Genomic DNA, 25,592 nt, shown 5'->3' on the forward strand with positions numbered 1-25,592 from the left:
CTAGACGTCTCACCCCCATATTACAAACAATTATTCATGCGGATCAGAGAGGATTTTTGCCAGGCCGAGAGATACGCGACAATACGGTGAGAACACTCAACCTGAATAATTATATCTGAACCAAAAAGATCCCAGCGATGCTTTTAGCAGCTGACGCTGAAAAGGTAGGGTAGACTGGAATTTTTTGGAATTAACACTAAGACATATAGGTCTACCACCTAATTTTTTTTAAATGGATTCTATCCCTTTATTTTACTCCTACAGCACAATTTAAGATTAACGGTTCACAACCCTTTAGTATAGGTAACAGGACCAGGCAAGGGTGCCTCTTATGGCCTCTGCTGTTTATATTGATCCTTAAGCCGTTCTTGCAGCATGTCAGGCGCAATACCAGTATACAAGGTCATCGAGTTCAGAATGAGGAACATAAAGTGTCAGCTTATGTGGATGACTTCCTTTTGTACATTACATCCCCCAGAATCTCACTTCCAAATTTATTGGAGGAAATTAAAACATACTCCGTGTTATCTAAATATAAAGTTGACCTACAAAAATCGGAGGCTTTCTACATCTTTGTCATCAGTAACCAGTAACAGTCCGCCCATTATCTCCTTTTTTCCCATTCAAATGGGCAAACTGCTATATCTTTTTTGGGCACAATGATTCCCAGGGACATGTCTTCGTTGGTGCAGCTAAATTTCTTACCTCTGCTTTGGTAGGTGCAACATTCTTAAGATGAATGTTATGCCATGCATGCTATATCTACTTCAATTGTTACCAGTTTATATACCTTACTCTATACCAAGTGGATTTCGACAGGAGTTTATCCGCTTTCTCTGGTGTGGTGACACCACACCTCGAATAAGGAGACAGATATTATGTCTACCCAGATGGGGGGAATGCTCTACCGGATCCCGTATTGAACTACCAGGCAGTGCATTTAGTGAGACTGATCGACTGGTATAGAAAAGGAAACCACAAACTGTGGGTGACTTTGGAATAGGGCATTATCTTCGATACCACTTGAGGTCGCTATTTGGTCTTCTCTGGATGCATATGTAGCAGAATTGTGCCATCCTTTAATTGGTCCGACTCTACGTATTGTCCGAGGATATTTTAAATTCGTTGGGACTTAACACATGTCCATCACTACTATGGCCTATTGTGGGTCAACCTCGGTTTCAGCAAGGGCTTTCGGACCAACAGTTCCGCCTATAGAGGAAGCACGGTATATTTCTACGCATTTTCTGAATGGTCTTGAGTGGAAGATAATTTTAGATATTCAATCTGAGAGTTCACTCCCAGCACTGACTGTCTGGGGTCGCCTACAATAAACCTATTTTTTAAGAGCTATTCCTTCACTGGCTCGATTTATCCGAATGCTGTCGATTTTAAAGTCATCTTGCACTGCTGCCCGTCCAATGCGAGGGACCTTGTCCCATGCTTATCAGCTTCTTGCCCAGAAGGGAGAAGTCGACACCCTTGGCCCTGACGTTTTTGACAAAGTGGGAAAGGGATCTAAATATTACATTCTCACCTGAACAGCATGAAAAACTCCTATTACAGCATGAAGAACTCAATTACAAGCTACTTACCTGGTGGTATTGAGTCCTGGCTGTCCTAGCAAAACTATACCCGCAGGCAGATAACCTTTGCTGGAGATGTGGGACAGAAGTTGGTAGTCTTTTGCATATATTCTGGGATTGTCCGGTGCTAAGCTCCTTGTGATCTAATGTGGCAGATGTTATGCTAGAGTTGACTAATGTGAACATAGGAAACAGACCTGAATTGAATCTACATCTGATGTCAACCAAAAAATATCACATTTTTCTATTGAAACATCTACTCAATGCAGCAAAAGCTTGTATCCCAGCATTATGGAAGTAAACCTCCCCCCCACATTGGGTCAACGGTATAGGCTGGGTGAATGAGATCATGGCGATGGAAGATTTGATAACACCTAGAGATGAGAGGGCAGCTAAGTTTAAGAAGACATGGTTCTACTGAATACAATATACCACAATTTTGGATATCTCTGTCATTTGCACAGAGGACAGAATTGATGACATACGATAGGTTGACGTTTTTTCTGCACTGAGGGTGATAGATGTGATGATAACAGTTGCTCAGATTATGTTGATAAGACTACTACTGTAATGCCACCCCCCATCCACCCCACCCCAAAAAAAAAAAAAATACTTTTTTTTTGTATCTGTTTTGTTTTCCTGATATATTTCTTTATTTATAAAATCTTCCAGTCCAATCATTTATGAGTCCAATCATTGTTTAGCAGATGTATAATTGTAATATTCATGTTGTGATGTGTTACTTTATTTTGAAGAGATGCTGTATCACTAATAAAAATTAAAATGAAAAAAAACTATTTTTTTTGTTGACCTGTGTTATTAGACAATAGTATATAGGACATGCTGAAATTTGGGGATCAAATTTTAGATAAATATTTTTTGCCATGTAACCTAGTATTGGCTGCATATTGTGGCATTTTCATACTAGTCAGGCAGTAAAAGCACCTATGTTATGACATGCTTTGTCTGTTCATGCCAGTCCTTGGAGTATGTGATGCACCCGCTGGGACTTGCAGCCAGCAGACCCCAATCTCCCAGAAATCTCATTAGTTTGCTGAGCAATCTTTTACCGTAATGAAAACAATAGCTTGCAGTAAGTACTAAATCAATCCTAATTCCATTCATTTTTTGCATAACTCACATCTTGGGCTTTATTTCTCTCTTGCATAAATTAACCCATTTATTTACAAAGAGTGGTTATAGAACAGTTAACTGCTTCAGATCCGTAGTGATAGTTTGTGTAGCCACATTTGGTACAATTGGTAATAGTTATCAATTCTAGATTAATTTGACAGGAACGGGCATTGATCTATAAGTATTTGGGTGCCCATGGACCTTTCAGATATCCTAATATGACAGATCTCACATTTAAAGCGGAAATAAACTGAAAACAAAAAAATACACTTACCTTTAATCCTGCAGGTCCCTCAATGGCATTGGTTCTTCCCGCGATTTGGTCCCGTGTTGTCCTGGAATTCCTCTTCATCTTGGTGCTGAGGAAGCGCTGGGTAACACTATCTTCATTCTTCACTTCCTTCCTCTTCCTCAGTTGTCTTGGCACGTCACCCGATCTCGCACTGTCCAGGTGCGAGACCAGGTGATGTAGCCTGCTGTAAAGGAAAAAAAAAAAAAAGCTATTCCCATGCAACTGCAGTTCTGTATCTTTGTTCTGTATCTTTTTCCCTTAATAGAAAAAATGCCCCTTCTGCGCATGTCAGAGATTAAGGCATACACACAGAAGGAGCAGCCAGAGCCTCCTGGGATCCATGATGTAGGTATCCTTGGAGGCTCTGTGCTCCCATTTAGTCTTGATCGCAGCGGTAATCAAGACTGGAAGGGGGCGGGGCTAAAAAAGATGTTGCAATTATGTTAAGTGAAAATGTTGAGTTTAGGTACGCTTTAGGCACTTGAAACACTGAGATTAGTGTGTATACCATTTTAAGGTTAACAACCTGCTATTATTTACATGGATTTAAGATTTAAAAACAAAATGTTGTATACCCCTGCAAACAAGCATTAACCACCCAAGCCTTTTTCTCCCTAAAATGCCTGGTATCTTAGGAAGGTTTTTAATTTAGAAATATTTTAGTTCACTAAACTTTTTAGTGTTTGTAGTCTACACTAATGTATTACATAACAGACTTGTTTTTTAGTGACATAATTTTAATACGGTAGCAGATTTGCTTATCATTTACATTTACATTTTTTTTCTTGGGTTTTAAAAACAATTTGTGGAAAATAAAAAAATATATAAATTTGCTAAATGTTTACTACACAACTTTTACTTAAGTTTACACACTCTTAGATTTTTAACCCTCCAAATCACTAGACCCCAGCTGTCAATGACTGAAAGCAGTTTTGGCTATAAAAGCTTCTAGGACCAAAGCCTTAAGGTTCCAGGTGCATATGCTATTTTAAATAGGATTTTGGGATCTTACATAACTACATAGTAAGTCAGGTTGAAAAAAAAGACATAAAGCCATCAAGTTCAACCACTAGTAGAATAAACATAACCCAGATATAAAACCCCATGGATATAGTTGATCCAGAGGAAGGCAAAAAAAAACCCTAGAACAATTTGCTTCAACAGGGGAAAAATATTCCTTCCGATTGCCTCATGGAATCATGATGTTCCGTGGATCAACAGTCTCAGTTATCTTTACTTTAAAGTTTTAATACCCAGTTATATTCTGTGCTTCTAGAAATCATCCAGCTTTTTCTTAAAGCAATCTATAGAACTTGCTGAAACTACTTCCTGAGAGTGTATATTCCACATTTTCACAGACCTTACAATGAAGAATCCCTTCCTTATACGGAGCTTAGACTTCTTTTCCTCCAGATGCAAAGAGTGCCCTCTTGTTCTCTACAACAGTCATATCCCCCCTTAAATGTCTCTTGTCAGGGGAGAATAGATTCAGTTCAGCTAATCTCACCTCATAGCTGAGCTCCTTCATTCCTTTTTTTTATTTTAGTTCTACTTCTCTGCACTCTCTCACAATGTCCTTTTTGTGAACTGGTGCCCAAAACTAGACTGCATATTCCAGATGTGGTCTGACCAATGCTTTGTACAGGGGCAGGATTATGTCTTCATCTCTGCAGTCTATTCCTCTTTTGATACAAGAAATTGTTTTGATAGATTTTGATATTGCAGCTTGGCATTGCATGCTGTTATTAAGTCTATGATCTACCAGAACCCCCAGATCCTTTTCCATTTCTGACTCCCCAAATGTATCCCCCCTGGACAGTATGAAGCATGCATGTTGTTAGCCCCCAAGTGTATAACTTTACAATTATCTATATTAAATGTCATTTGCCACTTGGTTGCCCAATCAAACAGTACATCCAGGTCTGCTTGTAGTTTATAGACATCCTGTATGGACATAATTCCATTAAATAGTTTTGTGTCATCTGCAAACACAAAAATGGTACTTTTAATCCCAGACTCCATATAATTTATAAAGATGGTAAACAGTTAAAGGTCCCAACAATGAACCCTGAGGTACGCCACTAATAACCTTAGACCATTCAGAGTATGAATCATTAATTACAACTCTCTGGATGAGATCCTTAAGCCAGTTCTCTATCCATTTACAGATTGACTTTTCTAAGCCTATTGACCCTAACTTACATATTAGCCATCTGTGGCATACTGTGTCAAATGCTTTTGCAAAGTTCAAGTCCACTGTAACAACTGCTACTCCAGTGTCTACCTGTTTGCTTACATCTTCAAAAAAAGAGATTAAATATGTTTGACAACTTTGCTCTTTCTTGAAGCCATGCTATCACTTATTTTATTATTTTCCAGCAGAAACTCCTCTATGTGGTTCTTTATCAAACTCTCCATTCAGACCATTCCAACTATGGACGTTAAACCTAACTTGTACTTTCTTGTACTTTCATATGTTTGATACTTTACCGTTTATGTCACACCTGTATTTATGTTTTTCACTCTCTTATCCTTATTAGAGTGCAAATATCCTCTAACCAACCTTATAGGTTGACAGCATAAATTAAGGCGTTTACTCAGATAAATTTCATAACATTTATACATTTACACATTTACAATATGTGGTTTGAATAAAAAAATCCTTACTAAATACATCTTATTTACAGAGAATCTCTGAAATACAAAGTCACTTCTACTATTATATTCACAGTTGATCTTCCATATATCAATCCCTACAGTGGGCTTACTGCTACAAAACTTTTACCACAAATCAAATGTAAGTTATGATTACACAATCTGTGTTTACCATTAGTTTGTCATCTTCCTTAATTTGCAACATGAAATCCTATACTTATATTGCATTATCTATTTATCAGATGAATGACCCGTGTTGAATAAACTACAACTTTTAAAACCAGACCTTATTTGCTTTTATTGATTGGTACACTGAGACTGCATTCTGAACTTGTGTTAATATATTTTACTAAGGTATCCCTCTTCGATCACCTTCTATGACTTATCCCACCTTGGAAACCATATCCTTTACTAATGCATATGCAATTCTTTACTTTTTGTATAATCAGCATTTTGTTACACTAATGAACAGCAATGGTTATATTATGTATAGGTCAAAGCTTATATACATTTATATGTTACAACTAATACATAACTGACACTATACAGACAAACAATTTACTTATGTTATGTTTTCTAGCTTGCTATTTGGTTCTCCAAAATCCCCTAAGAAAGCCCTTCTGGGCAAAAACGCATCAGAAAGGAGACCCAAATTTACTGCTACAACTAAATGATTACTAATAGCAAATCAGGTTTAGTCAGTCAGACGTATGTCTCATTGAAACAAAATTTGTATGCACCAATGCACATTGTTGAAGTTTATAGTTTTTGGCTATAGAATTGAAAAAATACGTGTTTTTAACAGTAAGAAATGCCATTTAAACAGCCCTCTCTTTTCCAAGTTCCTTCTTCCAAGTTGTAAATAAAATTAAAAGAACAAAAACAACAAAATTAGCTTTAGATACATTAAAGTGTATGTAAACATTAACATTGAACTTTTGTTTACTCCTTTTTGGCCTGTTAAAACGTTTTGATGTATTTGAGTACCAAAAAAACCCTATTGCCAATAAACGTTTTGCAAAATAATCATGTGAGCTGAATAAGGAGGGAGGGAGGAGATACCATATTGTCATGTCAAAGAAGAGGAAAGGAGCAAGTTATATTTCAAGATCAAAAGTTATTTTTATGTTCTTGTAGATTTACAACAAAGGGATATAAAATGATGAAACATGGAGAAATGTGCATATACGCTAGAATTTTTTTTTTTTTTGCCTTGATATAGGTTTTTATTTATGGCACTTTAACCCCTTTATACAAAATAGATTTCACTAGCAGAAAACATGACAGATCTAAACAGACAATTGAGTTGCTCATAACATTTTTTTATTAAATTATATGTTTACCATTCTGTGTAACAATGAAGCATAACTTAATTTGTTTAATTAGGAAAAGGATGGCTGGCAGACACATTCCAAAGGTCAGTAATTCCATTTTACATTACAGCGGGGACAAAAAAAAAAAATCTGTGAATCTTTCTGTATCTTCTGGAATCTGATCTGATCTTCATAACGACATATTGAGCATGCATTACTAAAGGATTCAATAATGTTCACAAAACACATTGTGTGAATAATGAAAATATCTGCATAATTAATGATATATGCAGATAATCTCATATAACACATTAAGAGATCACAGAATAAAATTTTGCACATACAGTACTGTGAAGGACAGAATGAAGTGGACAACAATTGCAAATTAATCATCAGATTCGTACTATTTTTCCAGATATATCTGTGATTATTGCTTATTATACAAACTTTCCAGATATTTAAATGCCATGAACTGGGAACAGCAGCAGAGATAATCCGGGAAATAAATGTTATTCTTCCAGTATTGTGGGGACAATGAAAATTAGACAAGAAATTCAACGTTTTGACTTGAATCTTACCAAGAATGCATTTTTCCAGATTTGTTGAAGAATTTGATGAATAATCATACTATATACACTTTTTAGTCAAAAGCAGCAACAACAGGCAACAGTTTCCTTTAAAACAGTAGATGGGCCTCAGGGGGTTTGGTCTCCCTGCACACACTTTTGACAGGGGTTTTACAGTGCCTTCTGTTTCAACCAGCTCGAGAACCCTTCAGCCTTTCGCTAGTGGGCTAACAGACCTGTATGCCATGTTTACGAATTGCTCACCTTTATTGGAGTGAAGTCCTTTGCCTATTTGCAGGAGCCCTGGTCCCTCCCCGATAATGAATATTTTCGTTTTGGCAAATTTGACACAATCTGTTGCCATTACCCAGTATTTATTTGTTTGACTGCCTTTGCATCATGCTGTTTGCGTAACCCTTTATCATCAGGGTTGATGTCTCAATTCTATGAATCTATGATTACGGCAGGCACCCAGAAGCCATCTTATGTGGTGAAATGGGAGGCAGAGTTGGGTGACGCTTTATCTTTGGAGGAATGGAGCCAGATTTGTCTGGTAGGGGTCAAGTGCTCCACTAATGTACTTGCGCAGGAAAATGCCTACAAATTATTGCCCTGTTGGTTTATGACACCAGAGAACACAGCTAAGTTTATTCCCGGGGGCACTCCAATGTTTTTCAGGGGTTGCGGAGCTATAGGGTTGTTTCTTCTTGTATGATGAGATTGCCCTGTAGTTAGGAGCCTATGGATTCAGGTCTACAATCACTTGAGAACAGTATTTTAAATTTCTTTAAGGATGGACCCATGCAAGGCTCTACTACACAGATCTATCCCTACTCTACGCAGGCATTCCTGTAAACTGGTTTTTGGCCACAAGACAGACAATAGCCGCAGCAGTAGTAAAGATATATGACTATGGTAGGGACATTAGATTGTGAGTCCATTTGCTGGACAACTAGTGACATGACTATGGACTTTGTACAGCTCTGCGTAATATGTCGAGGCTATATAAATACTAATAATATTAATACTAACAATACCTGTTGAAAAATGAAAAATCTTAATACAAATCTATTGAATATAAAACAGTAGATGGGAAAGAAGAATCTTTTTTTCCCCCCAGAAACTACAATGGAAAAAAAGAGTAGTGGTCTACAGTCAAGAGTTTTCGGGACAAAACTGTCCCTTTAAATTAGATAGTGAATAGCCCTGCTTGTCCCATTTGTAACAGGTAGGTAGAAAATGGAATGACTAAGAATCAAATACAATTTTCCCTACAAAAACAAAATTACAGACAGAAATTTTTAATTACTTTATTTAAAAAGCTTGTTGATACAGTTTCACACAGCCCTAATTTGTACATAAATGCCAAAGGGTGTGAAAATTCTTTCCTTGAAGAACTGTAAAAGTCCCAGCCTTTAAAAAACACCTAATTGTTAACCACAAAAGGACATATTTGGGATCTTTAAAGAAATGGTCTTAACATAATTACTTTTTTTTACATAATACCAATTAGTCAATGGTACTTTAAGCTTGAAAGAGGTCATAGGAGTGAGTGGAGTCTGATCTGCACTGGAATATAAATGAACAAACGGGCTTTGAAAAAATTGTAAACTATTGTTATACATTAAAGATGTTGTACATAGATGCATACATGATTAACGCTTTATAGTGGGGTGAAATCCTAAATGCCATAATTTATCAGTGTCTCTGCCTATGTCTTATTTGACGTGGCTGCAGGAGGCCCACTGGCCGGCCATCTCTGAGGCTCTGTATTTTTACCTACTACCACATCTATCTACCTTAACCTGGTTTCTTATCTTTCTGGAAGCTGAAACTGGTTCTTCTTGTCAATTTTCTCTGTTTTTGTGCAAAGTAATCAGCTCGTGCTGTGCTGGCTCTTGATTCCAAGATGTAGTTAACCTTAAAACAAAAGAAAAAATTGATTATTTGATGTAAACATTAAATATATATTTTGAAATTATGCAATTATCTAAAAGTAGGCACAAAAAACAAACAAACAAAAGCTTTGTGGCCAATAATGCATTTAATAACGAAGAAGTCTAAATGATCTTCCTGTCTCCTGTAAAGAACCTCTTTGATGAAATGTGTCAGGATTAAAGAACATCTATCAAGTCTATTATCCTTTTTTTGTTTTCTGAAAACCGATTTACAATATTACTAAGATAATATTTTTGAGATACTGGATCTCTGTTAGAATACCATTTGTGCAATCATTCACCCTACATGCATTATTTTCCACAAAGCCCTACTCTCCTTTTTGTATCCACTTTTAGATAATTGCATAATTTTACTTGTTAGCAGATGCTTTTTATAATTTTTTTTAAAATAGTGGTTTACATTCAAAAGACTAAGAAAGTTGGTGGAAATTCATGGTCCACCACTGCTGATCTGATATACAAATCTCAGGCTATATTTGGCTGGCTATAGTTGTATTACTTTTTAAAGCAATGACCAGGATCATACACTACAAGGTTAAGCATTTTCCACAGACTTTGCTGTACACCAGCACAAAGAAAATAAAGCAGAGACTTCCAGTATTAAGACACAAAGTACTATCTACGCCACCCAAAACACTAATTACACATGTGCTTACAAATTGATGGCATAGTTTTGCTAATCAACAGTATTGCATCTATAGTGGACTGAAACATATTGGCAAGCATGCACTTTGCACATGGGAAGTGGTTAAATTAACAAGGTGTACTCATTACCGCAATATCCAAATTGAAATGGCAGCACTTAACTCAGTAGATAATGAAGTCTGCTTTATGCTGGCTATTAATATCTGTTCAGTGCATCTAAAAGCTGCAATTAACCATTTGATTAGATCTGTTACTAATTATCCCATATTCAGTGTGTACACATGATCTGCATAGCTCACATTATCAGTTAAAGCCCTGATACATTGCCTATCATAGACCTTCTGGCTTTTAAAACATTGACAGGATATGTAGAATTTAACCACATAACCTAAAACATGTTTTTTCTCTACCCTTTGCACCAATCTACTGCTGCTCTTATAAGCATTCTGTCATTAGGTACTATTAGCTTTGGAATTTGGAATTACAGTCTAGCATAACATACAATGAAAACTTTCTTAGCCACTTGAGTCATGTTTTTTTTTCTTATACCCAGCTTAGAAATCCTGGGCAGTTTTTTATTTTTTATTTTTGCAAATATTTTGGTTTCACAACCTTATAACGTTTAGCTTTCGAAGTCTAACATTCTCCTACATCCCCAACCTGTGATCAGGAGAAGGACCCCCTTTTGGGGGGTGCACCGGCCAGAGGACTATGTCTCCCGTAAGCATCGCAGACTCAGGGCTCAGACCCGCAATGGGAGAGTGGGTGGGTTCTGGCATCATGATGTCACTCTGGAGGAAGTTTCTTCCCCTTTGAGTGACACACAGCTTCCTGTGCATACGTGGTCCGGAGTCCGTAAATTTAGTGGTCCGTGATGTCCAAAAGGTTGGGGACCATTGTCCTACATCACAATAAAGTAGCACATCCTGTTGAGTAAAGTTTAAAGTGAAAATTTTAGGAGGACGTTTTCCATGCTTTCGTTGCTTCTGTAAAAGGTCACATCATGATCTAAATTAATGCCATCCTCAGCAAGAATTCTGGTTGTACTTTGTAAACAGAATGCAGGTGTAAGTCCAGAAGCTGATCAATTCAACTCTGGGCTTAAAAAATTATCAGCAGTACCCAGAGAAATTATGGGGGACCTGTAGGAACCCAGATGCCATTTTAAAAAAGTATTTTGGGCAAACAGCCCACATTCTGAAGGTCTGTAGGACATACCCGGCAGTGTCAAACATTTTGACATTTTTACCAGAGGGAAAGATGACTAACTGTGTTCAATCAAGATGATTAGTATTGTTTTTCCTCTGACTAAAACCACATTTAAGATGTATGTATAAAGATAGAAGATCCACAATGTTTTGTTATGAAATCTGGAGGCAGGATCGCGCATATTGTAGCAGGTAAATCATTACTGCTTAGAGATAGCTTTATTCTGTACTTGCTGGATGTTCAGTAACAGCAAATTTACCTTGAGGACAATCTCGTTAACAGTAGCTGCATCAGATTCGAAGTACAGGTGCTTGTAATCATGGTTATTGAGGTAGGTCAGCTTGAACATCGCATGGCCTGTAAATGAGAACACGATTTCATTAGACACATACTTTTCAATCACAATTAAAATATAGGAAAACACTCCAAGAAATAATATTAAGTCACTAGTAGTAAACTGTGTACTTTTCAAGAATTTAACCCTGACTTGGTGCAGATTTCATGGCAGCTTACATAATCTCCTGATATAGGGCCACTTTAACCTACCAGCAAATTTTTCAGATGTAGGAGGAACCCCCCCCCCCCCCCCCCCCCCCCAAAAAAAAAAAAACACGAGGAGATACATACAGAAATCTATGCAGATCATGTCTTTGGCTGACATTCAAAACTAGGAACCTAGTGCTGCATGGCTGTGTAGTGCTAATCGCAATCTAAAACATTTTTTCCACAATATACCATTATATACAATGATGTGTATAGCTGATGCAATACATCTATCACATGTACACATTCAATTTAATACAAAATATATTTCAGGTAAAGTTTTATAGAGGGTCATTTGATTATATTTAGCAATCCCTGAATATGAGACATTTTATCTTGGAAATGTATAATTAAATATAATTACAACACATTATTCTTCCCCTAGTAGCATGTCTAATGATTTAAAGATGGGGAACAAACATATAACTTCCTTAAATCATTCAGCAAATTAAACTTGTTTGGTACATATATTAGTAGATGCCTGCAGCAGGATAATTTGTTTCTATAATCAGAAGGCCAGAAGGGTTTAGAGGAGAGGAGGGATGTGTTGTAGTCTGCGTTTGTACATTGTAAAATATACATGTGTGTATGCGTTTCTATTTTAGAGAAATTTCAGTATTACAATTTAAAGAAAATTTTACAGAGAAAAATCTGTAAGCTTCCACTAGTGAGAACTCTTTACTTTACTTTATGTTGCCTGGTTCTCATATTCAGATTAAAGCTTCAGCATTTTATGAGTCATTTCTTTTGAACAAGCTTGTTTCGGGGCAAGAACTCAAGAAAATATTAAGCTCAGAAGCATTTTTAGAAGATGGTCAGAAATGGCAGACTATTGCTAAAAGAGTTTTTTAAAAGTGTAAGGCTGGGTTCACTTCCATATGCCTACCACATCATGGATGAATGGCTTATATTCGTGAGGGCTGCCTACTGCAAGTGCATTCAAAATGAATGGCACTACACTGCCCAAACAATTTCCACAAGCATTACCCTGTAAATACACAGATGTGAATCAGACCTAAAGGTGGGCAACTGCATGAACAGATTGCCTAACTATATGAATGACTGAGTACAAATACAATACGTTGCATTAAAAGACCAAATGTAGTTCTGCAGACTTTTAAAAGAGTAACCCCCCCAAAAAAACAGGTGAAAAAACACGGTTACAAAAAAAGCAAAAAGTGTTCCTAATAATTCAAATGGATAAAATTCCAACATCCAAATAAATGCTAGTAAACTTTTATATGACTACATTTAGTATACTACATACATACATTACATACATAAATTACAAATACATATGGTGGAAGCATAGGTGAGTGGTGGTATAGTGTGCAAAATTCAACAAAGTGTATGGAGCATGGTAGTTCAGAATATGAAATGCACAGTGAAGGACACATGTGGGTGGTCTGTACTGCAATGTTAAAATGTCATTGCTCTAGGAAAGAGAAGGGAACAGAATTTGTGCTCCGGCAAGCTTATACAGTGTGGTTGCCTTTACTATTCAACCCTAAATGAAAAGTTAGAGCTAAGCATTTTCCCACTGGGATCCAATCAAATAAAGCCAGGGTGTATGTACATACATGGATCTCGTCTATTTTTATTTTTTAGGATATATTTTCTGTTTTACCTGTTAAGGGATTTGTAATTCTGACACAATAATCCTTTTATTTAGGCTATATTCTATGCTCCACGGGCAGGCAGATGACATATGGTAGTTAGACAAATACAGTTGTAGACAAAGGTAAAATAATTTCCATCCATTTTAACCAATAAAAATAAATACATGCATCCATAAAACTCTAAACCCACGTGGCAGTGATCCACTGGGGCTCCATCAGATACTGTATGCAACAGTACATGGGTGATCAGGGGAAGCATGCAAGGATATGATCATCTGTTACAAACTGGACTTAAATGTAAACATAAAGCTTTGTTAACCACCTGGGCGTGTTACGCTGATGTCTAGATTTCTGTACCAAAAGTGGTACACTGTTTTTCATGAAATTTTTTTTTTTTTAAATTGTAGACCTGTAATTTACAGAAATATGTCCGAACAGGGTTCTAGTGGATATCATAAATATAAAAAATGTTTGAAACACACAATCATGTAAAAAAAATACTTTTAATAAAATTAAATAAAAGACACAAAAATCAGCTTAAACAAGAATACATAAATAAATGAAAAATACTGAAAATGCGATAATTTGGTATACTGTATAGTAATATATTTTTCTAAAACACCTGCCTAATGTCCAACAGTCCAACATCACATACCTATAGACAAAACCACATAAATATATTTTGTATTATTTTGTATTGGATTGGATACAGGACTTTGTATCCAATCCAATACAAAATGAGCGTTTGAATTTACCAGTTATATACTTTGTATTTATTTTATATTATTTTGTATTGGATTGGATACAGGAGTTTGTATTCAATCCAATACAAAACGAGAGTTTGAATTTACTAATTACATACTTTGTATTTATTTAGAATTATTTTGTATTGGATTGGATACAGGAGTTTGTATTCAAACCAATACAAAATGTGTTTGAATGAGTTTGAATTTGAATTTCCCGCACACGGGCCGACGTCATCGCTGAGGGACACGTACACGCTACGGACGGAGAAGAAGCCGGCTTCTTCTTCTCCAAGAAGGCACCCGACGCTGGAGAGGGAGATCGACGCTGGAGGACGACACTGGAACACGAACACGACGCTGGATGATCACAGCGGGACCAGGTAAGTGATGATTTTCATACAGTGAGAAAAGTTCGGGTTTATCGATAATTGCAATTTTTTTTAACCCGAACCAAGGTCGGGTTTAACGGTCGGGTGGTTAACAAGTTTGTTGAAAAGAATACATTAAGAGTGATGGAGGGGCTAAAGAAGCTTTTTTTCCAAAGAAAATGCTGCTCCAGGGCACTTTTATTGCAGTGCTGGTCACCTTTTTGGAAGGCCCAGGAACTAGGTCATGTGGTCTGATCTGTTCTCCCAGCTCAAACCACATGACTTTGTCTGTTACAGAACAGACATCATATACCGCCTACAAGCTTCACACATAAAGCCAACACAAAAGGGAACCTGAAGAAGCAATCTCTCACTGAAAGTGTATATGTTATACCTTTTCTTACCATTGTGTTTACCAGTGTAACTGTGAGATGCTGTTAGTAAGAGAAGCCTTCTGAAAGATGGCACGGGCAACTGTGGGTGTGTCCTTTAGTAACTGGTGGATAAAGTAATAATACAGAGGATGTGTCAATGCCTGTAGTAACTGGTGGATACAGTAAGGACCAGGCACCAGGAATTTCAGGTACAGGAGATTGGTGCACTAATGGCAGAGTACTGTACCTGTCCTTACTGAACCTAAACCCTGATGAGTAATTTTGTGGACAGTTTTTCTAAGTGCTGTGTGCTTGCCCTTTCTGCTGTTTTGCTGTCATCTGCTGGAAATTCTGCACACTGCATGCACTAGACTACAGAATGTAGTTGTGTACTTTACATATATTGTTTAGTTACCTCCAGCAAAATACCCAATTAGATAAACTCTTAAACTAGTATTTGTAATGTAGTTTGAATGTGGCTATGTGACCCAGCCTGTACTAGAATCTGTTTTTCTTGATACCGCCCCATAGCACTTCAGTTTACCTGACTACACATACTATTCTCTGATGGGTTAGCACCTGTTGATAACATTATCTGCTGTCCTGAGACATGAGAGAACCACATCTCCTGCATATTTGCACTTCTTTACTACTGCAGTCACCAGTAAAACCCTGGGGATCATTCCAGTGTCAAGTGCCCCTTTGTCTCCAGGTAAGACATCATCTCTCCCTGCTGGCATGGAGAAAACACTTTTGGATATCTTTAGTACTTTGTTATAGGCGTATTAAAGCTGGATTCTGAGGCAAATTCATATTTACTCCTGCAGTGGGTCTCCTTCCCCACTGTAAGGGTTGAGTGCTTGTTTTGTCCAGGAGTAAATAGTTTAACAGAATATTTATCTTATCCCTTGTTCTTGCAGCAGCCTGCACTCATCCTCCTATCTGTTAGGCTGGTCTCATGCAGTCTCTTCATAAGCCTCTCTGTGTACAGACTTTAACCCAAATAAAATGCTGTGATAGGTTTGGCAAGAGAGCTGTGCATAAACAAATGCCTGCAAACCTCAATGAATGGAAGCAATGCTGTTAAGAAGAGTGGGCTGAAATTCCTCCATAAATGATGTGAGAGAATGATGAAGTCATACAGAAAATAAACACTCGGGATTGTTGCTAAAAGGGGTTCAACAAGCTATTGATCATGGAGTGCACTTCACACATGGCTTCTAAATTTAGGTTTCATGTCTGTAAAATAAAATATTGATATAATTTTTATTATGTCCAGATATGTAAAACCTTAGGATTGAAAGAGGGTGCACTTTTTATGACTGCATTATTGAGATGCTTTACCCTCCATAGGATTTGAATTTTTGTCCTTCTGGAGATTTATTATTATTTATTATTATTAATAATATTATCATTATTAATAAACAGGTTTAATATAGCACCAACATATTACACAGCACTGTACGTTAAATAGGGACTGCAAATGACAGACAAAGACAGTGACACAGGAGGAGGAGAGGACCCTGCCCTGAAGAGCTTGCAATCTACAAAGCAAATCCCTGTTTGGCTTAAGGGGACACCACATTTTTGGTCCTGTTCTTGCCCCAGTCTGTGACTTGACAACAAAAGCAACAGCAAGAGACTGATCCTTTTTTTCTTTAAATTTTCATTTCCTATAAGCAATTTAAGTTCGTATATAAGCATGACTTGGAGTTCAGATTAAAGCAATAGTAAAAAAAAAAAAAGAAAAATTGAAAGCACACAGCATTTCTTATTTCTTCTCTTCTGCTTCCTTCCTGAAGACTGAACATGCTATGTAAAATTAAGCAAACATCCACCTAATCTTTTGTTGAGTGTACATCGAGCGTGGCTAGTCAAAACAGCCAAACACCTGAACACCGAAAAAGACTAAATTAACAAGTCAGCACACCAGCAATAGAGCAAAGACAATTGAGTTAATTTTGCTTTAGTGTGCTCTGCTCATATGTAAAAAAAAATGTAGGCTGCATCTTACTGAACAGTAAAAAATTGATGTAACGCAACACAATTTAAAAAGGGCTTTGGGCGGCCTTGATGTTACTTGACAATAACATTACTACATATACTTTGATTGTTGGGTATTTTGCTACACCTGATGTTCATTGATATTATGCATATTGATCCTGTTCCTGTATTGCTGTACTCCTTGTTCATGTAAAAATTTCAATAAAACTTCAATTTCAAAAAAAAAAAAAAGGGCTTTGGGCTTAGGAGGACCTTAGTAAAAGAACTTGTCTAAACTGAGAATTTTGCAAACCTGGGAGCTCCTAGCAAAAATTCCATCTCAAGATCACAGAAAATCTTCACATTTTTCTTTGAAAGTCCAGTATTCTCAAAGGACAGTTTACATTAAATTTAGATTTAGTAAATGGCAACAGTAAACTGAGGTGCTGCACATTCCACAGCAATTTAAAGTTTAGTACATAAGATCACCAGTCAGTTATAAAATCACTGCCTCTTATATCAGCTGTTGTGACAGAGTGACACTGGGAGCCACAATATGGTGTATCTTGTGTGTCAGGAGTCAAGGCAGCTAACACATCCCATTATTCTAATAGGTGCAAAATGTGACTTTTCTTACAGACAGTCCAAAAAGTTTACTGGTAGCAGATTTGATGGAAAGTAGTGGGGTGTGAGCAGGTAGGAGAGACAAGGGAAGTGGAACAGAGGACAGGGAAGGAGGGAAAATGAAAAGATTGGCAAATGAAGTAGACTTGACTAGGTTTATCTGATAAAACAAGGAGAGACAAGTAATAGGGAGGGTTGAGATGGAAGGGTGATGTTCCTAAAATAGGTCAGCATAAGCATCATGTCCATATCAGTCTCTATTTAATTTCTTATCCTAGGCTTCCTGTCACTGTTGTCTGTGACTGTCCCTAGCTGCACCCATCCTAAAGGCACAATAATAGGCTCCCTATAGGCAGTCAGGTGTAACATGCCTTTCCAAATTTATTAGAGTTATAGTCAGCATTTTTAACACCAGAAAGGCAATACAGGTATAAAATGCTACAGTTAATATTATATTGTAATATAATACATTTTATCATTGCTAGTTAAATTATTATCTCCATACAGCTACACAACATCTTGCACATAATTAAAGGGTTACCCATTGTAAACATGACATTTTAGTATCAGGTAAAGCCTGATAAGCTAAGTGAGCCCATGGCATCTTATACGCCTTAAATACTCTTAACAAGTGACACCCCCCTGTAATTTATTTTACCTCTGTCCCTGTTCACCTGAGAGCTTTGGATAGTCCAGGCAACAGAATGTGTTTTAGCTATCACTGCTACAATTTTCACAATATCAAAAAAAAAAAAAAATCAAAGAGGGAGCTTGAGATCCTCATAATAACTTCAGCAGGTGTGAGGAATCAGAAAGCACAAAGATATTACAAAGAGAGAATGCAAGAAATTAAAGAGGGGCAAATCAAGGGCTTTAGCTTTGTGGTTGTGATATTTACAGACATGTCCGATCATTAACATCTGATCAAGGACCAAAAAAAAATGGTTAATTACAAGTTCTCTGCTAATGAGTTCTGTTTAGTTTTCCCATTTTATCAGATTGGTAATCAGACCAGACCAAGTGAAAAATGGCCCATGTGTACTAGGCCAAAGACTGTATAAAATATATACATGGTCCATATAGAGAACCCTCTTCCCAATTATTCACTTTGAGATCATTACATAGGACAAGAGGGCTCTCTTTACGTCTGGAGGAAAAGAAGTTTAAGGTCCAGATAAGGAAGGGATTCTTCACTGTAAAGCTACATACACACTTCCAATTATTATCGTTGGAAAACGAACGACGAACGTTCATGCACGATATATACGAACGATCGTATAGCACCGATCCTACACATAGAGTTAACGACACGATCGTTCGTAGATATTGTACACACAATAGATACGATCGTTTGAGCGATAGAGGAACTATGTGCACGACAGGAAAGTGAACGGACGTTCGTTCATCACGCATGCTCTGAACATGGACGATCAACGAACGACCGTACACACGAACGATGTTCAACGATCGTCGTCCAATCCGATCCGTCGGTCCGGTCGTTCGTTTCCAGCGACTTTCATTGTTCGTCGGCGTCGTTGGTTACTTTTTTACGAACGATTTTTTGCCCAATCGATCGTTCGTCGTTCGATTGGAACGATAAAAATTGGAAGTGTGTACGCACCTTCAGGTCTGTGAAAATGTGGAATCGGCTCCCTCAGGCAGTAGTTTCAGCAACTATTATAGATTGCTTTAATAAAAAGCTGGATGATTTCTAGAAGCACAGAATATAACTGGGGATTAAGGCTTTAAAGATAACAGAGACTGTCGATTGAGGGAACATCTGATTGCCTCATGGAATCAGGACGGAATTTTTTTCTGTTGAAGGAAATTTTACCACGGTTTTTGCCTTCCTCTGGACCAACTATGTCTTATAATGGTTTCAACTTGACTGACTTATGTTCTTTTCAATCTAACCCACTATGTAACCTACTATGTAACTATGAAACTCCTCTTTCTATTGGGCAGCTGGATAGGGCTGAGAAGAACTTTCTACTTTGAGCTCGCATGTAAATAGGTTTACTTTATTATTTGGATACGATAGGGGTATTCAATATTTCTACACTTTATTTTGTCTTTATTTGTTCCACAAGTCTGATTGCTAATTAGGAATATAGAATGAGTTTTGGTCAGCCATGAATACTAGATTTGTTTTCAATGCTGTAGACCAATATTCAGGTTAAAACTAACCCCAGCAGTCAAAAAAACTTTATCTGAAAAGTGAAGTCCCCATTAGAGGAAAGTATTTTGTTCCGTTTTTACAATGACCATTAGTTAATTTGAGACACCACCTACTAACCCTTGCAATATACAACACTTTACATTGCTTTACCTGACATTGTATTATTTCCACAAAAACAGAATATCTAATTTATGAAAGCACATGAAAAACAAATGTGTTGCTTATAGCAACAATGCAATTCTTTCCACATTCCAAATACATTACAGATAAAAATAGCTATCCCAATGTAAATGATAATGAAAAAAACTGACAGTTATCAAATTCAGTATGGGGTCATTAATCTTTACATATCTGTTCTTATATGCTGTAAAGTCGTTGAAGGAAACCCCCTTGGAGAAAAATTCCAATGATGACCACAATAGGGCAAAAACAGCTAAAATTAACAAAGCACAGGGAAGAAAACAATAAGAGAATCACACAAAAGCGATCAAAGACTCAATGGGGTTTGATGTTTTCCAAACCAATGGAGATCCCTCTGGCAACATTGCTTCAAACCTTCCAGAAACACACTGTATACTTATTATTGCAATATATTTTCGGGCAGTGAATATAACAGCTGTTCTGTCTGATGTGACATGAAATGGCTCCGTCTGTAAAAGGGCACCTCTTATATTTACATGAGAGTCGCACAGAGAAACATCTCTATGTTCAGAGGCGACACGATAGGGTGTAAATGGGTCTGATAGCAGGTAACTCTATGTCACAATGGTGACAGGGACATGCTGGGAAATCCAGTGACCTTTTACATACAGCTAATTAAAAAGAAATTACACAGTGTTCTCTATTCACTGGTGAGACACAGGAACAGAGGCTTTTACACATGAATAGTTCAATTCCATCTACAGCAGTCTTTTTCTCATCTTTTAACTCTTCAGTTCCCCGAATAAGGGAATTTTCCATGCCTGCGCTTTTTTCTATTGTGGAAGTGCAAAGTAAAGGGTCACCAAATAAAAAGGGCAATAGAATAAAACATTATGGATTAATGAATATCGAGATTTCCAGTATCCATACAAATTCTGCACAGTGCAGGTGATAGTAATAGCAGCTTTACAGACCTAATAATTTTTCTACTAATTAGGTTTAAAGCAAAAGGTTATGTAAGGACCTATTACATATCTACAAAGGAAACTCCTGAAAGATGGAAAGTGTTCACAGACATACTGCAGTCTACCTGTACCACGTTTGTAACAGTAAGCTTAGCCCTATGACCCGTTTAGAAAAACTATTTTTATTGAGGTTAAGTTACATGTAAACAAAGCTTTCATGTGTATATCCAGCTATGTCCTGACATGGATGTTTAAAAAAATTAATCTAACCACTGAAAATCAATGCCCTATACACAGTGTGTCTCCTACGTTTGTACACATACTGTGAACAGTAAAGCTGGCAGAGATAGGGTATAACACTGCTGGCAGCAACGGCATATCACTGCTACTAGTGCAATGAACCAAGAAGTTAGGCTGGAAAAAGCAAAAAGAAGCTTGGCTGCCAACATGTAACAGATAATTTAAGATTAGCAGTATGTAGTCAAAATTATCCACAGCCGTGCAATAATACAGACAAATGCCTAAAAATGCCAAAATCTTGCAGCCTAATCAGCAGATATAAGGTTAATATTCTTAAAGAAAAAAAAAGAAAATACAATGCAGACACAGGGTTCTTCTCAATCTGGCACTTTGTTATTGCTTCTGTGGTTTTGTCAGACAAGCTATTTTTTGTTCACGTTTAATGCACATCTGTGTATCGCTGCATCTACTTAGCCCTTGTGTTTGCGTAAATTTGTACACTTGTTTGTGTTTGTGTGCAGTGTCTGGCACTGAAACACTTCTGTGGCCAAAGACATCAATCAAAGTGTCAAAGTCGAAGACAACTACCAACAGACGGCTGGTGTCATAGGTTACAGCATAGAAGAGGCAGGAAAGATTTCAGAAGAAAGCTGCCAAGCCCCCACCTTTTCTAATACAGACAGAAGCAAGAGCCCCAGAATTCATAGTCTTCATCAATCTTCGTGCTGGCTTCCTCTGATCGGCTGCATAGAAATACAAAGGTGTAGCTGGATAAGATAGGGCTCCACTCACCGTCTGGCACCTTGCACAAAGCTTTGTACTAAACTACAGAGCATACTCATCAATGGGAAATCATGTCCTTTCCCGAACTCATATAAAAAGCAACTCTGATGGCATAGTACTATGAAAATAAATAATTCCTGCTATTTCAACTGAAGTGAACTACTGCTATTTCAACTGAATTGAACAATTGAACAAACAAAGCTATATGATTTTAGGTTATGCAGAACTGTTTATGGTAACACCTAAATGTACTCTACACAGTCAATACCCATCATAATGTTAAGGATGTGTCATAATAAACATAATAAACAATGTATGGCACATAAGCAATGTTTCCTGAACTGTACAGGGAAGGAATAGTTAAAAGAAACACTGCAATAAAAGTAGGCTAGGCTTGAAATTTTTTAAATACCAATTGCAAACACTGCTGTAAAGGTAAGTAATACGAGATTGACAGCCAGTATGCAGCTTGTGTCAGCTGTAAATGAGCTATGCCAATTAGCATTTTGATACGTGAGCTACCAAAAAATTGTGCTGCTGTTTGGATTACTTCATGCATGCCCCAACCAGGCAGTAGAAAATAAAAATGGGCAGAACTGATCTAGCCGCCATTTGTGTGCTTACAATGCTGTAGCCTTTCACTATGTAACTAACTGCCTAATTGGAAGAAGATAACTTGGTAACAATGTATATTGAGCAGTTCATTGAAAATTGGCAAGAGAACAAGAAGGCAAGCAGATTTAGAAATAGGAGGCTTGATTCTACAGACAAACAATCTTTAGCACAGTCCTCTATATCTCTTCAGGGACTTGTGAGTAGCAGTACTTGTGAGTAAAAAATGCAAGGGTTCAGAGGATGCCAGTATGTGCACAAAGCCTGGAGTTTTAGGACCAATGGTTTCAAGAGAGCAAGGAGAGTGTTTGCATCATGCCTGGTTAAAGCCACAAGCACCTAATAACCAACTTGTCAAATGACCAGGTTGTTGGAACAGAACCTGGTCATTTGGTAAAGAGCATCTGTACTTGATATTCTTGTGATCCATATAGACGGTAATACAATAGGGTGAACAGTAGATAAACTCAGTAGATAAATATAATATTTTTTTAAATACACAGGAAAACATGTCTAACCATTTGTTTGCATAGAATATTTGAAACAGCATTTTCTGCTTTGTTTATAGCTTTTCCCTATCTCCTGTGCAGATACAACTACAGGTACTCTTGCTTTAAAATAAGGCATAACAAAATGTTCCTCTCCCTTTCTTTGGTCTGTACAGAAATGATAATATAAATGGATTTTGTGCAAGATAAAACCTTTGTCTGAATCTTCCATGGAATATATATAGTCCTCTAGGTAACAGCTACACCCTGCCTGGTGTGATCTGGAGGTGACGTAATTGAAAGGTCTTGGTAGCCAAGCTGTTAGATAAAACCTTTAATGCTAGGCCATCGTTTTTGGGAAATAAAGTAATTATGTAGCACTTTCAATTCCACTTTATTTCCAAGGCAGATAGCCCTGGCTGTCAGATTCGCAGAAGGAATCACAGAGGATGCTGATTGATTTACTCGGGAGAGTGAAACTCGCGGGGCACATAATAGTGTGAGTTTAGAAGGCTAATGTTTCAATACCAGCAATTCTGGGGTCAGCAGACTGATAGAATCACATTATTGCCATATCCACTGAATGACTCTTCTGTATATTGTCCCCCTGGAAATGCTATCATATGTACTTACTGATAATACAATGTGTTGTGACAGTAGTATGCATGTGAATAAACATATGTATAAAATATATGTAGGCATGATGACACACACACACACACACATATATGTGTGTGTGTATCATATCACTTTGTAATAAAATATGGAGTTTAGTACATAACAAATATAATTTACTTTAGGACAGTAGGCTTATGATGGTGTTGTAAGAAGGTCAGAGGACTGAGGAGGTTAGATGGATTCTCAATGAAAATTCTAAAGCTTTCAACCTTTTGAAGCACATGTGGAAGAATTTAATGAAGGTTGTTGAAAAGTTAAACATATTAAGCAACAAGCTAAAAAGCATAAGTGACCTTGCCGGACAAACAAACTAGTAAGCCACAAAGTAAGCAGGAAAGTCTACTCAAAGAACCATACAGGCATCCCTTACTAGGCTGACATCTTCATTCTGACAGCCATACAATTGACCCTGCTCTGCGTGCTTGCATAAGTACAATTTATAATAACTCCCTGTGCTAGATAGTCTGAGCTTGTGTTACCAGAGATAAAACACTGGAAAAAGGATATATTGCACAAGTCTGAACTCTTATCAATTCCCTATCCTTTCCTTCTCCCTCATAATTCATTCAAGGAGGACCCCAGGATTCATTTTTTTATGTAAGCTGCACAGTAAGACATATATCACTGGCTGATAAAAATCACCCTCAAAATTTGTGCAAAGAGCAGTCTAGAAACAAGCAGAGAAAATGTATCTCTTCTCAGTAAAAAGAAGCAGGCCGAGGCTAACAATGGAACCCTACTGATAAAGATAGTTACTGGCACATGAAGAATAATATTGACATTTGAAGAGACAATGAAGCTGAATGTGTAGGTTGGACAGACAATTTTACTATAAATAAAACGTATTTATTTATTATTTATTTATTATTCATCCCTTTATTCCGTTCCAAGACTTTGGTTTAAACTAGCTTGTAAAGGACAGTAAAACACTAAGATTTCAGAACTGAATCCAGGCTAGTATAGTTCCATGGTTCCTCCGCTGCAGCCTTTTTAGAGCGTATCACTTTTTTCATTTATTTTAGGATGATCTTACTTGGATGGGAAGGTCTAAAACTTTCATACCAACTCTTTTGCATGGCCTTTAAAAGGAAGGCAACAGATGTTTGTCTACCTCCAATAATTTCTATTGTTAACAGAGTTTGTAGCATGGTTAACCAAACAGCAGCGCAGATCTACAAATCACATACAAAAAAAAAAAAAAAAAACCCTTAAAATCGTATTCCTGATCTAAGAATTCATTGACTTTTTTTTTTTTTTTAAACTCATGAATGGGTGATAGAAACAACCGAAGGCAACAATCAAAAATATACTGTGTATGGTGGGCCTGGCTAAATAATCAAGATCCTGACAGCAACCAATCCTTCCTACTCCTGCCAAATTTGCTCTTTAGATGCAAACATCCCACTAATAAGATATAATTTTTGTGTGTACCTTTTTTTATTGAACTGGCCCACCCAGGAGTCACTTAACCTCTGGGTCTTACTAGCCTACCAGCTTCCAGCCCTGATAAGAGGTCCTGCATATATGTTCTACAAAGCACTGTTTTGGATTTGTTATTCAGTTTACCATATCATATTACAGAACACCAATTCTGGAGTTGGAGAGTGTGATTTGTAAAACAGGAACCCTTGATGTTTGGCTTTGATAAACAAACCCCAAGCCAAATTTGCTTTTTAAATATGTATTTTTTTTTAGCTTTGGATAAAATAGAGATAGGGATAACATATGTACATATCTACAAAGTGAACAGCAGAAACATAGACAGCAATAAAAACTTGACAGGTGTTTTTAAAACCCTCACTTTTCTACCCAATACTTTAAACATATTAAAAATGAAATCATATATATATATATATATATATATATATATATATATATATATATTACACAC

General features: G+C 37.0%; 1 protein-coding gene across 2 annotated transcripts in view; it reads right to left on the bottom strand.

The window, feature by feature from the left end:
- Nucleotides 1-8,842: 8,842 nt before the first annotated feature.
- MAPKAP1 (MAPK associated protein 1) overlaps nucleotides 8,843-25,592 on the bottom strand; it is a 111,029-nt gene continuing 94,279 nt past the window's right edge. For both annotated transcript variants that reach the window (XM_072431199.1, XM_072431200.1), the window contains exons 11-12: nucleotides 11,618-11,715; nucleotides 8,843-9,466 (exon numbers count right to left, since the gene is read on the bottom strand). In XM_072431199.1, coding sequence (XP_072287300.1) covers nucleotides 9,347-9,466; nucleotides 11,618-11,715 — 218 coding nt within the window. In that variant the 3' untranslated portion in view covers nucleotides 8,843-9,346. The remainder of the gene's footprint in view (nucleotides 9,467-11,617; nucleotides 11,716-25,592) is intronic.

This window comes from Pyxicephalus adspersus, chromosome Z (genome assembly GCF_032062135.1).
Source record: "Pyxicephalus adspersus chromosome Z, UCB_Pads_2.0, whole genome shotgun sequence".
In the NCBI taxonomy this organism is placed as follows: Eukaryota; Metazoa; Chordata; class Amphibia; order Anura; family Pyxicephalidae; genus Pyxicephalus; species Pyxicephalus adspersus.